Source organism: Urocitellus parryii, chromosome 8 (assembly GCF_045843805.1).
Source record: "Urocitellus parryii isolate mUroPar1 chromosome 8, mUroPar1.hap1, whole genome shotgun sequence".
Taxonomy (NCBI): Eukaryota; Metazoa; Chordata; class Mammalia; order Rodentia; family Sciuridae; genus Urocitellus; species Urocitellus parryii.
Window position 1 is genome coordinate 17,594,588 of NC_135538.1, and position 16,734 is coordinate 17,611,321.

Sequence of the window (16,734 nt, forward strand, 5' to 3'; positions counted from 1 at the left end):
CCCTTGCTGGATGCACAGTGACCAATCCACCCTCCAGGACACCACTGTGGGAGCAGCCTGCTGCCCTACTTCTCTGGCACGCAGCGTCAACAATGTGGAGGCCTGAATCTGGGTCCTTTGGAAGGTCACCGCTGCTGTAACCACTTGAATTTTTGCTCCTTGCCTTTGATTCCTTTCTACACACATAGCTGATCAAAGTGTTGATACATTATAAACATTATGAACATGGAAACTCTCTAACATCTTCTCTGTCGCACCCATGCATCCTCCACATCTGAACCCACTGAGCAGCTGGCACCATTCTCTTGCCCCTTATAATTCTACAGGTCGGTCTCACTTCACCCTTCGACAGGTTTGTATCTCCCTCTGCTTCTGACTCAGTGGTTTAATCAGAAGTGACAATGCCAGCACCTGCAGGCCAGTGCTTGCTGGAGCTGATTCAGACACCAGGGAGCTCTGTCAGGGTCCCCAGGATGATAAAATGACCCCTTTTAGTATCAGTCAAGATACTGCTTGAGAAGCAGAGGGCTTCAGTCTGACCGATAAGACTCTGGTTTTTGTAGAGATTCCAAAAACCCAGCTGGCTACCCAAGAATCTCCTGGAAGAGTTTTTAACATCTCCAGGGGTTCCACATCTAGAGAATCCAATCCAGTAGATCTGGGTGGGCCTGAGGTTCTGTCTTTGCTAAAACTCGCTGGTCAGTTCTGCTGCGTGGATATGCTTGAAACAGCAGCTTAACCCAGGAGACAGGGGAGCAAAAATCCCATCCTCGCTTCTCCATCCCCTCATCATATCCTCTGAAGAAAAATAAGCAATGGTGAAGGTGAGACTCACTGACAAGAACACAGGGACCCAAAAGGACAAGAAGCCACGCCCCTTCAAGCATTATCCTGACTGTAAGGTTGTTCAGACAAGAGCCTGGGGACCAGGTTGACTTTCACCCCCACTTTCCTGCCATGCAGCTGACACTCATTAGGAACCTGAGGATGGAATACAGCCAGTGGATGCAGGAATTTGGAGAGTGGAGGAATGAAGACAGGCCTGACAAGTTTCAAACCTCCAGTATCTTTTCCATCAGAGGATTCCTGCCTCCTGGAGGCCGTCAGCCACCTCCTCACACTGACATGTCCTTGTAAGGTACAGAAGGAGCTTCAGTGGGCAACACCTGGGCTGGTCTGCAGCCTCCTGTGAGCCAGGCTTAGGCCCCACACCCTTCCCCCAAGCAGCTGTGCTCTGGCAGCTGTGTGCACCCTGTCTTCTGCCTGGAAGTCACCCCGCTCTGCTCTGCTAAGCAAACCCCCGAGTCATCCCAGGTGCTTGGGAACCTGTGGTGGGGGAGGAGTCTGACAATGTAGCTCAGCTGGATTAGGCTTCCCAGAATTCTCTTCCCTGAGTGGCTCCAGGTTGGTGTGGGCCACAGGAGATATGGTCTATTGGATGTGGAAAGCACAAGTAGCCATAAAGAGAAGCAGCCATTTCTCTCAAGACTTCAAGGCCTGAGCGGGCACAAGATCTGTAGCGCTCACATTCCTGCTGGGTGTCCTCCTCAGGTTCTCTGAGTCCTGGACCTGTGGCCTGTTGGGCTCCTGAGGAGGGGTACCAGCAACTCCCACAGTTACCAGCAACCATGAAGTTGTAGGCTTATTGGGGGTGCTGAGAGAGGACATGGGCTCTGAGCAGTTTGGGGTGCTGAGAGAGGACATGGGCTCTGAGCAGTTTGGCCTGCCCCCCCCACCCCAGGTCACCTGCAGGGTTTTCTTCCTGACGGATGCCCTTGCTGACACAGGCTGCATCATCAGACACAGCAGGAACAGCTCACCTGGACTGCAACTAACCCCGAAAAAGGCACACGGTCAACCCTCTAATAAAATCCTTACTCTGTCTTAAGGTTCTGCACCTCTCATAAAACCCTGACTGATGCTGAAGCCACGTGGTCATCAACCCCAGGCCTCTTCCCCAGAGTTCCCCGGTCCTCTTTCTGCAATTCCCTGTCCTGATGGTTTTCACAGTGCACTGTAACCACTTTTCATGTCTCTGCAGATTGTAAGGGGACAGCTATCCTTCCTGCCCTCATCTTGCCAGGGCCGAGCATATTTGTCCTCACAGCTGAAACTTGATAAACACTTATTAAATTAAGCCTAGTCTCTCCGCAGGGCTTCACTCTTACTGTAGTTGTGATGGGCTGTCTGATAAGAGGCCTGGCCCCTGAGATAAACAGACCAGGATATGAAATCCGGCTCTGCCTCCCCCAAACGTTGCGATCTTGGTAAGTCATTTAACCTTCCTGAACCTTATTTTCCTTAACTGTGAAATATCATCCACATTATAGATTTGTCAGAAGGATTAAAAAGATAGGCAGGGAGCACTTAGAACATTCTAGGCAAGTCTTATTGCTCTTCTGTTGGAATGTTATTTATTTACCTTCCCATCCCACATCTCTGGCCTAATATCTGTTCACTTTTAATGCAGAAGAGAGAATGCACAGCAGTCACTTCTGTGTATTAAACTTTCCTGGTGGCAATGCCTGTCCCCAGCAATGGCAGTGTGAGCATGCACAGCCTGCTCCCAGCGCAGGGTGCAGCCCAGCACGTGGCCTCCAGCTGAGGCTGGGCCAGCTGGAGGCCCCCTCGCCAGACAGAGTGAAGGGCAGCAGGGTTTGCTGTTGGGAACAGCTGAGGCGGCAGACACTGCCACAGCTGCTCTCACCCACAGCCCTGCATTTTGGAATGTTGAGCCCCTCAAATATGCCATGTGATGGAGCACACACGTGTGCACACAGATATTTGTGTACAAATACTTCATCGCACTATGACCACATGGGCCTTGTGCAAATCTACGTTGTTTACAATCCCCCTCCCCCCCCCACATCTCTTGATGACATGGAAACTAAGGTCCTATGGGAAGAGCACATTTTCAGTGACAAGCTCTGTGTACTGTACCGTCTGTAAGACTGAGGACAGACCCTAAGACACACTGCCTCTGCCAGGGTAGCTTGGGATCTTACAGAGGGGTGGGCAGAGGACAGGTGGGATGTGAGCCAGGCACTGTGTTGTGTTTCACAACCCTCGGAAAGAGCTGTCACTGGGCTTGATGGATTAGGAACCTCAGGCATAGAGAACTCATTTACATCGTTCCTAATCACACCATTAGCAGAGTTCAAATTGAGGCTCAGGTCTGTCTAGCTCCAGGGCCTATACCTGTAGCACATTTGGAGCCCAAGCAAAGTTGGTGGGTGTAAAGGCATGCTTGGGCTGGGTCAGAAAAAAACGGAAGACCCCTGAGCTAGGGACTCCTGGAGACCCCAAATCAGACCATCACTGTGGAAATGAGGGCACTTGAACCCAGATGGGTGACACAACATAGTTGAACAGGCAAGGACAGGCAGTGTGCTGAAAGCTTGGGGCTCTCAGTCAGTGATCTTTCCCTTGTGTCCTTGACCTCTACACATGGCTATCAGAAAATTGACTAAAGCAAAAGAATACATAATATATACAGTAATAATACCTGGCTTTTGGTCTACCTGCTTGTTTTCTAAGACCTAACATTACTGTGTCTATAGTTATTCTGGTGAGTGCAAAGAACCAAAGAATGGTGACCTGGGCTGTGCTGTCCCTGGTTCTCTCTTTTAACAGGCTATAAAAGTTCGCCTCCCTTTCCTGGGAGCAGGACTGTGAGCACACACTGAGGTCGTGCCCACCTCGACTGGGCAGAAGGAACTTGCTGACTTCTCTGAAGGCACACTTCACATGACTTCCTTGACCCCTACTCAGAGGCAGGACCAAGGCCTGGGCCACAAATGTTCATTTCCCCCATGGGAAACACTGGCATCCCCTCCCGACCCCACAGCCCTGTCACAAACAGGATGTAGAGACAGGATGTGTTAGGCTCAGCTAGAGGGGACATGGCTTGACCTGGATTTCCTAGCAATCTCACGACCTCATCAGCTCTTCTCACTGAATCTGGTCTAATTCCAAGGTGTGATAATCCCACGGCGTGTGGACATCTATCATCCACTTCCATGAATGAGCCACAGAGTTGGACCTGGGTCACACAGGAGGAAAATCAATGTGACAGCTAACAGCAGTCCCTGTCCTTGGGGGGTTTCCACAAAGGGATGAAGGCTGAGCCCTTCTCCCTGACACCGGTTCCAGCAATAAGCTTGTTAAGAAACAAGTTACTTAAAGGATAATAATTTCTTACACATTTCAAAAGGACTAGAAACCAGGTTGCCAGAAATTAGATTCCAGATTCTATGCCTAAAATGCAGAAAGCCACAACAAATTTCCTTTCAAAAATGTACTTTCCCTCTGTGTGAAATGCCTGGAATAGGCAAGATTAATTATAATAGAATGATGATTGCTTAAGGTTTTACAAGCAATAGGAGTGTCATAGCTAAAGGTCACCTTTCAGACTTTTATAGTCATCATCACGACCAATTTGAGGGTAATTCTGTAAATTCAAAAATAAACCCTTGTTCTGTACATTGAACGAATTCTACCTTAATAAAAGTATCACCAAAAATAAAAGCACTTTCCCAGAGCTGGGGTTGTGGCTCAGTCGTAGAGCACTTGTCTAGCATGTGTGAGGCTCTGGGTTCAATTTTCAGAACCACATATAAAAAAGTAGATAAAACAAAGGTCCATGAACAACTAATAAAAATATTTTTATAAAGCACTTTCCCACTAAAATTGCAGGTTTAAAAAAATTTTAAAAATAGCTGTGGTATTTTGTATATGATTCTTGATATTGTACCTTTATCTGGAGATGGTATGTGGTCTTCCATGCCTATTTAAAGAGGAAGAAAAAGTGGGGAGTCTTGAACAAGACTGCAGAATAGGATCAGGTTGGGGGAGAGAGACAACCTCAGAAACAGACTAGGGTATTTGGAGAAGTGTCTGCTTCCTCAATGATTTTTCCAGGTGGCTTTTGAATGTTAATATTGACAGGCAGAAACTATTTCTTATCACACTGTCATCAGTTAGGGGAGACAAAACACATGCTGGGTAATGGGTAAAGACCAGGGCAGCCCTTCTGCACAACAATTCCAGGCCTGGGACAATTCATTTCTAACTCTATTTCAAAGAGCCAGGGGGTACTCATTGAATTCGAAGCCAAGTACCAGGAGAGCTCTTGGTACTCCTGAGACCTGTAGAAAGTCCTGAGAAGAGGACAACAAGCTCTTGGGCTCAGAGCTCAGGCCATGCTGATTCATGTGGGGTTACAGGAGAACACAAGTGACTAGAGTCATCATCAAGGGCATGAACTGGGGCCAGACTAGATTTATAAGATTACCGAGCACTTACTACATGCCAGATAGCCTACTAAGTGAGGTAAGTATTACAAGTATTACCCATACTTTGTGGTTGTAGAACCTGTAGGCAGGAAGGCCAGGTAACTCGCCTCAGTGTGATAAAACTGATATGGAAGAGCCTGAATTTGAGTCCAAAGAGTGAGGTATCAGGTAGGACAGCTTCACTCCAAGGTCATAAAGACACTTGGTCTGGATTGAGATGTTTGCCTCCAGCTCTGGAACCTTAGGCTGGTTAATTCCCTCAAATAGTATATACCTCAGTGAGTTTATGTAAAAACCAAATGAAAAAATATAATGGAAGTGATCAGTGCCAAGAAATAAACAGTTCACCTCAGTTTCCCGGACCAGGGCTGAGATGCTGCGGTTGGATGGAACTTGCCCAAATGATTGATGGGGGTGACCGTGGAGGATGGTGGGTGGGACAAAGAGCTCCTAGGAGTCTCAGCACCTCACGGAGAACAGGAGCTGCAGCCTGACTGGGGAATCAGCAGCAGGAATGAGAGGCCAGCTGGGTAGGTGGAAGACAGAACAGGAAGGGCGGGGAGAAAGAGGAAGCCAAGATGGGGGTGTAGCCAGTCAAGAAGCAGTGATGCCCAGAGCAAGGCAGAGGGCCACAGGAACTGAACAGAACACATGCAGAGCCTTCTCCCCTGAAGTCCAAGAAGAAATGGGGAGAAGACGGAGGCTTGAGGGGGAGAAAAGGAAGCTAACATAGTCCAAAGTCTTCATTCCCTGGATGAAACAACCCCGAGAGCAAAGTGATGCCCAGGTGCCGCGATGCTCACACAGAACGTCCACAAACCACGGCCCCCATCCTGCCGGCTCCCTCTCCTTGTATTTATCTGCCTGGTGACTCGTGCTGTATGTATTTAGACTTTTTCACTGTAAAGCAGTTCAACTGAAGTCACAGGTAATGAAAGAGAGTGAAACTAAATCAGTGAATTTTCAACTTTGGTGAAAGGCCCAGTAGAAAACAAATTATAAATATTGGCTAAGGTGAAGTTTTGAGATCTCTTTTGGACTCTCCTGCATCTATAGATAAATAACCGTATGAGAGTAGAACTTACTGCTGTTTCCAAAAGAACCACAGATTGTAGTTATTTAATCACAGCTATTTATTTATTGCTGACAAACCTGGCTAACCCTTAACCTCTCAATTTGCAGAAGCAACACAATTATAAATACTTGAGAATTAGAGTGGTCAGGAGCCAGGGTACTTAATGAAACCAAATTAAGGATTGGCTATTAGTGGCTATGCAGCCAACTTAGTAACCTCTCTGTGCTTCCATTTCTGTATTTTTAAGCAGGAATAATGTCATATGGAACTTCACAGTGTTGTTCTATATAATAAATAGTCAATGTTAAGTAATTAGATCAGTTCTTGGTACATACTAAGCACTCAATATTAAGTAATTAGATCAGTTCTTGGTACATACTAAACACTCAATAAATTATATATCATGTATATAAATGATTTATATTATAAATTAGATAGTTTATATATCACATAAATAATTATGAAATGAGAATTACAACTGAATGAGCAGGGTAGAGTTTCTAGGAAAGCTTTTAAAAGGCATGTGCCTTTGGACCAGGTATGGTGGCACATGTCTGGAATCTTAGAAACTTAGGGGGCCAAGGCAGGGAGATTGCAAGTTTGAGGGCAGCCTCGGCAACTCAGACTCTGTCTCAAAATAAAATACACAGGCTGGAGGTGGGCAGCTCAGTGGTAGAGTGCTCGCCTAGCATGTGTGAGCTCCTGGGTTCAATCCCCAGTACTAGGGGAGAAAAAAGGACAGGGAAGTGTGCCTTTGGCCTTCTTCAAATTACCATCTTCCCTACACTTTGCTGTTTCTTCTCACCTAGAAGATGCAGCAGGCACTTTGAAGCCATGAGGAAAAAATAGACAGGGGCACATTCTGGGTTCCTAAAGGCCTGCTGAGCCACGGGCCCAGCCCGGGACCTACCCACGGAGCAAAGATGTCTCGTGAGCCCTATGTTTATTTATACCACTATGTGTCCGTGTTTCTGTTGTTCATGGCCAGTCTCATTCCTCAGAGATCATTATGTTGACATTTCCCAGCCACCTCCAATGCCTCCCATCCCCAAAACCTTGCTTTCCAGGTATTCTTGAGAGTAGCTGTGGAGTAACAATAAACTGAGCTAATGTTGACCTTTTGGGCCAGCTGACACAGATTCAAGTTTGGTGTAATAAAGTAGTCCCATCAATAGATGCTGTAACAGAAGAGGCTCTAATGAAAGCTCCCTGGATTATATTCTCATAACAGAATGTGGCACAACAGAGAGATAGTGAGACATTAAGAACAAATGGGGGCTGGAGATATGGCTCAGCGGTAGCGCGCTAGCCTGGCATGCGTGCGGCCCGGGTTCGATCCTCAGCACCACATACCAACAAAGATGTTGTGTCCGCCGAGAACTAAAAAATAAATATTAAAAATTCTCTCTCTCTCTCCTTTCTCACTCTCTCTTAAAAAAAAAAAAATTCTTTCTCTCTCTCTCCTCTCTCACTCTCTCTTTAAAAAAAAAAAAAAAAAAAAAAGAACAAATGGGGCCTTTGTTACATGAGTGATGGGGTGGGGAGGGTCTACTCTTTCTTGTTACCTACCTACCTACCTACGGATCTGCCTACCTGCCTCTGTCTCTGTACCTCTGTTTGTGCAGGCCAACCTCACCTAGCTGCTAGCCCACTTGGCAAGGTCGCACAATGCCGGGATGGCTCCGTTGTACTAGAATTCTCACTTCTTGTCTCCCCCACAGAAGACCCACCACCTCCACCTTTGCTGGTCAGAGCTATCTTCCTGTAACTTTCAACTTCAGCTCTGTTTAATGCCAAATACCACTGGGAAAAGTGATGTGTTTTTTAGAAACAGACATTCACATCAAAATTCATGCCATAATCCATAATGCATCCCTCCCGCAGAAGAGGTTTAGCTGGGGAAAGGGGAGGAAGGAGCATATGCTGAGGTCCCAGAGACAACGGGGGAGACTGGATCTGCAACGCGGGAGCCACGGGGCCAGTTGCTCCAGTCCCTGGGTCCCTCCTCAGTGTCTCTGTCTCTAAGGATGGGCTGCTGTAGGACTTGCCTGCTTTTGTTTACTGCTATCTCTTGCCTTTTGGATAAAAAAGTAGAAGAAAATTTCTGCCCAGAAAACAACAGTATGAGTCAGCATGGTATTTTGGTTGGCAGACACTTTGCGGACACTAACCAGACACAACCAACTGGTTTGCCAGGTCATCCTCCATAGCTTGAATATTCAACTGCAAAGTTCCCAGCAAGCATTGTGATGGGAGGAACAGTGGAATTTTCCATGTGAACATATTTAAATTTTCAAGTCCAATGAATAAATTCTTAACATAAAACGGTGTTCCAATTCTACTCAAATTATAACCTGACCTAGGCTTTCACAGTGATACTTTATCCTTAGAAATGAATACAAAAATAAAAACAAGACCGCTTAGAAGATTTCATCTAAAATAATCTTCAATTGAAGAATCATCATCACCAGTTTGCAACCATTACATTAAATATTGATTCAAGCAAGAATCACCAAAAGAATTTAAAACCATTAGGTAAAAGTTTGATGAGGAACAGGATATTTACAGACTCAGATAACCTCCCTACAGAATATGTATTCATTAAGAAGGAAAAATCGTAACTTCTCAGGGAAAACCTGGCAGATACCACATTCATCAATGATGAAAATTCATATCACTGATCAGGGGACAAACAAACATCATGTGATTCCTGATGTGGGGAGGAAAAAAGGAACAAAGGAACCTCACTCAAGGAATACTTCACAAAGCAACTGGCTCACAGTCTCTAGAAATGTCAGGACCATAAAAGACAAAGAAATGCTCTCAGATTGAATGTGGACAAAAAGACAGGACAGGAGTAATTTTTTTCTGAAGTACTGGACTGGAAAGTGAGCACCACAAGACACATTATTGGGACAGTCGGACAAACCTGAGTATGAAATGTGTCTTAGGAAAAGCCATAAAATCTCCTATATTTGATAGTTAGATTATGGTTCTATCAAAGCATGTCCTTGTCCTTGGGAAATAGATGCTGAAGTATCTAGGGCTGAAGGTCATGGCATGTGCAACTTACTTTCAACTGGTTCAGCAATAATAATAATTAGTGGTACTGTGTACAGGGCAGGCAGACAAGAGCACGCCAACGTCAACAACTGTGAGTCCAAGTGGAATTGACATGGAAGTCACCGCACAGTTCTTTCAACTTTTCTGGAAGTTAAAAGTTTTTGAAAGTTAAAAAAAAAAAAAAAAGAGTGTCATAGCTGTCAAACACCATGAATAGAGAAAAGAAGGATGAACTGTTTCAAAAATTTTTTAAATGTTTAGGAAGACCTAAGTCTGAACCATTTGAAAATACAGAGGCAAATTGGCAATATGACAAATAAAGAGCCGGGGGCTGTTGACAGAGACACACAGACTCGGGAGTGTATGTGCACATGACTATGTATGTTGAAAATTTTGTGTTAACCTCAGGAGGCCGTCAGTCTCTCTCTTGGCCACAGGAGTCATGCCAGATTTTGCTGGAAAGGATATAAACACGGAAAGAATGACTCCCCACAACTGAGGGGAAGGAGAAGTACCCAGCCTAACTAAGGTTCGTACAAACTTAGTGAGTCACTTCCTCCTAGGAGGAAGAACAAGCATTTCTTGCTTCCTGAAGGACTCAGAGATGCCGAGAACACCTGACCTCTCTGCCTGACTCTTGCTACGTAAGTGGTCAACCAGGTCGGGGGGCCACAGCCATTCACTCAAGTGCTTCAATACCACCACAGGACCTCCAAGTTCAAAGTCCATGTTTACTCGAACCCCCTATCTACTTCACCCTCCACGTCACTGGGTTCCTGAAAGGACACAACGAAACTAAAACAAGAGAAAGTCATGCTGCAAACACATTTATCCTCTCCCTTGACTGGGCAAGGGCCTTGGTTTTCTTTGGCACATCAACCCCGTGGTTCTTGGTCCTGAAACCAAACCTACGTTGCCCCTTGCGTTCAGAACTGGAGCTTTCTGGCCAAGCCGTCTTCCCTCCCAGAAGCTGCCTCTGTGCCAACAGCACACACACGTGGAGGGATTAGGCAGAGCCGGGCTGTAAAGCACACACACGCTCTCCTAACGTGTGCTTCTCATTCCAGAAATACTTCATTCCTAAACCACTTCTATGCCTCTCTTGGCACGAAACAGTGCAAGTGGCTCGGTGCCAGAGGAAGTGTCTGTTTAGAGGTCGGAACTTTCTTTAAATTTCTTTACCTCAGAAGATCATAAATAGAACATTCTAGAATAATTCTAACAAAAGTAGAAAAGGGAAGGGTTACCGGCAGGGAAAACACATTTGTTTGTGTGGTTTTTTTAAGTTGCCTAAAAGAAATACTGAAAATATAGGAAAAAGCATAGCATTATCCTCTATGAGAGTAGAAATTACAGGGTCCAAGTTAGGACAAGGAAACAAAAGTATTTCCTTTAACAGGAAAGGTTGGAGAGCATTTGCCAGTTTCTGACACACACACCTACACATATTCATTCTTATTTTAAGGTCACCTGGGAAAATGAGGTATGGGGAGGGGTTTTTAATTTTTTTTTTTTTTTTTTTTTTACTTGGGAAGGTATTCCTGTTTTGGGCTTCTTTATGATTTCCATCCCATATTAAAATGGTCACAAAACACGACAACCCATCTCCGTTGACTTACCTGTCTCCTCCCTTATTTCCAATTCTTAATTTGGGGTTTTCTCACAAGAAACCATTTGCAATCAGTCATTCTTCCCCAAAGCCTCAGGTGTCACCAACTGGATGGCAGATCCTTTCTGAGCCACCTCCATGCATGCACATGCCCAGGACCCGCAAGGGGAAAATAATGTCCAACCCCACGCCACGCACACTCCACTGCCCACTCGATTTCCATCCGTGTAGACCCCAAAGGCACCTTCCTGGAAACCCGGATGGTGGGCAGAGAATGGGACACTTACTTTCTCTCCACTTCTGGTGTTGACACGGCGCTACAGAAACCCAGCGACTCCTAATGAGAGAGAAAAGATTCGCAGCGTCAGGGCAGGCGGAGTAGCCGGCTTCATCTGATCAGCATAGAATATCACTCAAGAAGAAAAGGCAGAAGCAGAAATAGAGGACTAAAGTCACTGTGCTTACTTCGATCTGGGACCGCAGCTGAAGTGATGTGGGGCTGGCGTCGGGTTTCTCCTAAAACAGAACAGATGCCGGTTTAACAAGACGCCCCAACGTGGCACACACCAGAGAGACAAATAGACGTGTAAGAAGAGACGGGAGGATTTGGGGAACGCAGGCTATACGGTGGGTGGGAGGAGATGGCCGAGATAAATGGATTTTCTGGAAAAACTCAAGTACTTTTTAAATGAGAGCTCTGGTCTCTTAAAATTGAACTGTTTACCAAACTTCGCTGCTGGACATTGAGGACAATTTTATTGCAGAAAAACACAATTTAACAGAAGGGTTCTGACAGTGGTGAAATCATTCTCTGGATATACTTAGACCAGGAGGATGCTGAATTGACTGCAGCCAGCTCAAGTTGAGCTTGTTTTTCAATGACAATGGCATTCCAACCCGATTTTAAAGTTCTAAGCATATTCAAAGTACTCAGTAATGTAGGACTTGTTCCAAGGGGTCTTGAGGAAACAGCCTATTGGATATTCTCTCTCAACCCTAAAAAAAAAAACCAGTATAATCCTAATACAAATGAACTGGCCTATCTGAAAATACACAAATAAAACCCCTCAGCATGCAGGTGATAAATGAAACATATACACACGATATAATGAGTGCATTGAAAAATCATTAAATCATAAAGGAGAGGTGAAGAAAAAATAATTTTAGAGATAAAACCATGTAGTGTGACACCCTCATTTACAGTAAAGGACATCATATTCCCTTTGAAAGTAAAACAAAAGGGGAGAGATAAATGAGTTGCTTGTGATGAAAATAATGGGTTGAAATGACCTCTGTCAGTAAAATATGAAAATTATACCACAGAGAGTTTCAGATAAAATTATGGGAAACGAAGAGCTGTCCTAGTGCTCGGAGCTCAGAGCACCACACTGCTATCTGTCCTAAGTATAGAATAATTCTAAATGGACATAGATATAAATAAAAGTCCTCATTGATGAGAGGTCCACAGACAAGAAAAGGTCCCCCCGACTGTCAAATAGGAAGCAGGACTACGGGCAGTATTGAAGGAAGCCATAATTTCCACTAACATTACACAATGATTAGTTTTTCTCCAATGGTCCTATTAAGAGATTCTCAACAACTGTCATATTCCTCAGGCTTGCCACATGCACTTTAGGAACCTCGTTAGTCTCAGCTAACATTCAGGAAGTGGGCAGGTCATCGGCAGTGATGCCTTCTCCTGTGCACCTACTTTATTAAAGCTGCATCTGATTTTTAAAAATTATCAAAGTGACACATCTTAATGGGCTTTCATCTCACTCACACCCTAGTCCCAGGTCCTTGTTTGCTATAAAAGAAATCAGGGTGTCCAGGCACAGTGGCACATGCCTGTAATCCCAGTGACTCAGGAGGCTGATGCAGAAGGATCACAAGTTCAGAGTGAGCCTCAGCAACTTAGCAAGACCTTGAATCAAAAAAAAAAAGAAAAAAAAAAAGGCCGGGATGGGACTTGGTGGTTAAGTGCCCCTGGGTTCAATCCCCAGTACCAATAGATAGATAGATAGACAGACAGACAGACAGACAGACAGACAGAGATCGGAGTGGCATGAGGCCTCAGAGAACTCTCTCACTAACTTCATTTCATTTGCTGCCATTGTTTATACTGTTTATATTTCTGTATCAAACTCGATAGACACTAAAACAGTATATGGAAAATGTTGGAGTTACATTCCAAATCCAGCTGGCATTCCATCAGACTCAGGCACACTGATAAAGAGGTAGATACATACTTTGGACACTCTTAATGCTTAGAGACCAACCCAGTTGCCCATACCTAGCCTTTTAGCATCACAGTGAAAGTTATGAACCTCAACAGCAGGGGTAAGTAAAAGTACAGTTTGCAATGTTTTTATCCCCAAGTCTTTCTGTTCCAGAGTTGGTACAGAAACACCAGAATGGTGATGAATTCCTTCCAGTTCCTCTCAAATTTCCTCTTCAATTGCCCATTTAACAACCAGCTCCAGCCCATCTCCTTCCAGAATCGTCAACAAGAGTGACTGATTCAACTCACCCCCCCCCACCCCATTCTTACCTTTTCTTTAAGCTCTAACTTTCTACCTCAGTAGTAATAGTCCCTGGTAGGAAATTATCATCTTTCATTGTATACATCTACCAGCATCTTCCCAGTGGATTTGGTTAAGTATGTCACTTGTCATGCCAAAGATGTAACACTCACCGTGTACTATGCAAAACATACCTGTTCAGGCACACAGAACAGTGGTTAACAACCTCCTAAAATGATGATCAGGAAGTAGTAACATTTAAAGGCTTCCCTTTCACATGTTACTTTGTTACTTGCAATAGGCATCTGATTGTGTTTTAGCTACTTTTTAGAAAACTGCTGGAGGGTGTACTTAAAATTCATTGTGTTAAAAATAGTGGAGCCAGGTAATGCTTTCATGCAGAATATGTGTTTCATCAGAGAGAGTTTACTAGTATACCAACTGGAGATCTTGTTCAGGGATCTCTCTAGTGTTGTTGATTTTTTTTTTTCCAGAACATGTAACAAAATTCTTTGTTTGAGGGCACATCCTATTAATTTTATCACTCAAGGAAAGAGACTGTCAACATTGTTTAGAGGCATTTTTTAGAGAAAATCTATTCTAAAATAAACACATTACAAAACTGAGGAGAGGCTTATAAAATTATTCACTTAGTTAAGGATTTAAGAGATGCTTTGAGGAAAACAAAATGGACTATTGGGAAAACGCCCTTATTTATGAAACTGAAGGGGTCATGTGGTATCAAAGACAGTGGTGCATGTGCCTTTGTATATTATGAAATATATGATATATAAAAGAAGTGATAAAGATACAGCAAATATTTGTGGACCCATCCTAAGGGTGTCTGAGAAATGGAATACAGGAGCAGAGTTAATGATAGCAAATACCCTGACATGCACTTGGATACAACATCTTATGTGCAGAGTATGAAGAAGTCTTCAGTATGTTGTATGCACAAGGAAGAAGTTCTGGACAACTCTTTATTCTGTTCACACTGAAAAACACATAGGAATTGTTTTTGAAAAGCAGCAGGAGGAGCAGAGGCAACTGAGTGAGGAGCTGAGGCAAGGTGCACAGCAACCAAGGGTGTGGTTCTCAGAAGAAGAGAAGTGGGCATCACGCTCCGAGGAATCAGGCTCCGAAGGCTCCCAAGCATCCCTCTTCCTTATCCAGGTTCCGAAGCACCCTGGCTCCTTCTCTGTCCCCGTTCCAACCAGCATATAGGAGGAAGGAGTAGAAAGATAAAGTTCTAGAAAGCCAGATGGAGGGGGAAGGGGGAGAAACAAGAATGAAAGATATATACCTCAATAATACCCTGCCACAGCTACTCTATTCAGAGGAAAACCGATGATCCATGGTTGAATTCCTAGGATGGAAATCATGGTGTTGATGGCAACAGTAAAAATTGTGAGTACCATTAAAACGCAGTCCCTGAGAACCTGTGTATTATCTGAGCATGTTATGGAAAGAAATGATCATTGGGAAAGAAGCTTCTTCCCTCCCTCACTGACAGTGTTTCAGTCACCACTGCCAGGTAACAAATCATCCCAACAGTGGGATTAACCAACAAGCACTTTCTGATGCTCACACATCCTGTGGGTAAGAATTCACAAGGACAGTAGCAGAAAAGACTGTCTCTGCTCCAAGATGAGGGGTCTCAGTAGAGGGCATTCAGAAGCTGGGGGTGAGTGACCACGGTGAGCTCACTCCTTCACACACCTGGAGATGGATGCTGCCTGGTGGCTGGGGCCTACCCAGGGGCCACAGGCTGTGACCGGCTCATGGTGCTCCTTGGTAGGGCTACGAGGGCTGCTTGGGCTGCAATAGGAAGTGGAGTTGCAAGAAGCAGCACGTGGAGAGAGCCAGAAAGAGGCTACAGTCCCATCTGTACCACACCTGCCAGAGTCACAGCCTTCCCAGGTACCAGAGGGCTCCTGGGGCCACCTCAGTGGTGGAAGAGAAAAAAATCACATCGTGAGGAGAGCACTACAATGGGGGAGACATCCTTGTGGGCGAGGTTGGCAGTGACTGTCTGCAGGCTGACTGCCAAGGACAGGGCGCACTCCTAAGTTTCAAAATGAAGAGTCAGATGAGACCATTTACGCAAGGCAATGTCTGTAAGGATTATTTTGTGATTTTTACAGTTTCCTCCAGGAGAATAACTTGGCCTATATTTTAGCCTGAATCCACCACTTAAAAGATTGAAATCATGTACTTTTTAGGATACAACAATTATCCCTCTCTCATTTCAAACTAATATAGAAAACCTCAAATATACAAAAGTAAAGAGAACAGTATAATGAACTCCCAAATTTCTTCCACCCAACTCCAGTGATTATCATTTTATCTGCACCTCCCATCCACGTTTCAACCTTACTCTGAAGAGAATCCCAGCACCGTATCATGAACTATCACAAATTTTAATGTGAAGAATTAGCTCTCAGGACAGGTTCAGTGGTACATGCCTGTAATCCTAGCTAATTGGAAGGCTGAGACAGGAGGATTATAAGTCCAAGGACCACTTGGGCAGGTTAGTGAAACCCTGTCTCAAAGTAGAATGAAAAGGGTTGGGGACATAGGTCACTGGTAGAGTCCTTGCCTAGCACGCATGAGGCCCTGGGTTCCATACCCACCACCACAAAAATAAAAACTAAAAACCACTTAGCTTTTATGTGTTGGGGGTTTTTTGAGTCTTAACTACTGCTCATCTTGAGCCAATGACTCCATCACCAAGAATGTGACTCTTTCCTAGCACAAAAATTATATGCACGAAATTAAATTCCTCATCTATATTTTGCACAGGAACACAAAGAAAGCCATACCAAAGTTAAATGCAACCATACATTCATTAGGTAGACTGACACAGCACAGTGGTGCCCACAGTATTCTCAGCTACTCAGGAGGCTGAAGCAGAAGGATAGCAAGTTCGAGGCCAAGCTGGGCAACAATAAATAGATGTATTAATGTGTGACTTTATGTATTTACATTAAATGTGTGTTTATACAGACTTAAACATGCACATATATTTGAAGATAAAATCAGTAGTTTGCCAAAACATGTGTCTTCCACCTGCTTGTCTATGAGCGTGCACACACACATTAGCGGCACTAAAAGGGTGTGGGTCAAATACAACTAAGTCTCTGACCTTAAATGGCTACATTTTGCTCTAAA

The 16,734-nt window shown here is 44.5% G+C and overlaps 1 protein-coding gene across 2 annotated transcripts in view; it reads right to left on the minus strand.

Annotated features, from left to right (window-relative positions):
• The window catches only part of Sash1 (SAM and SH3 domain containing 1), a 222,383-nt gene that overhangs the window by 78,373 nt on the left and 127,276 nt on the right, over window positions 1–16,734 (minus strand). For both annotated transcript variants that reach the window (XM_077801791.1, XM_026401955.2), the window contains exons 3-4: window positions 11,507–11,557; window positions 11,329–11,378 (exon numbers count right to left, since the gene is read on the minus strand). In XM_077801791.1, the coding sequence (XP_077657917.1) occupies window positions 11,329–11,378; window positions 11,507–11,557 (101 nt within the window). The remainder of the gene's footprint in view (window positions 1–11,328; window positions 11,379–11,506; window positions 11,558–16,734) is intronic.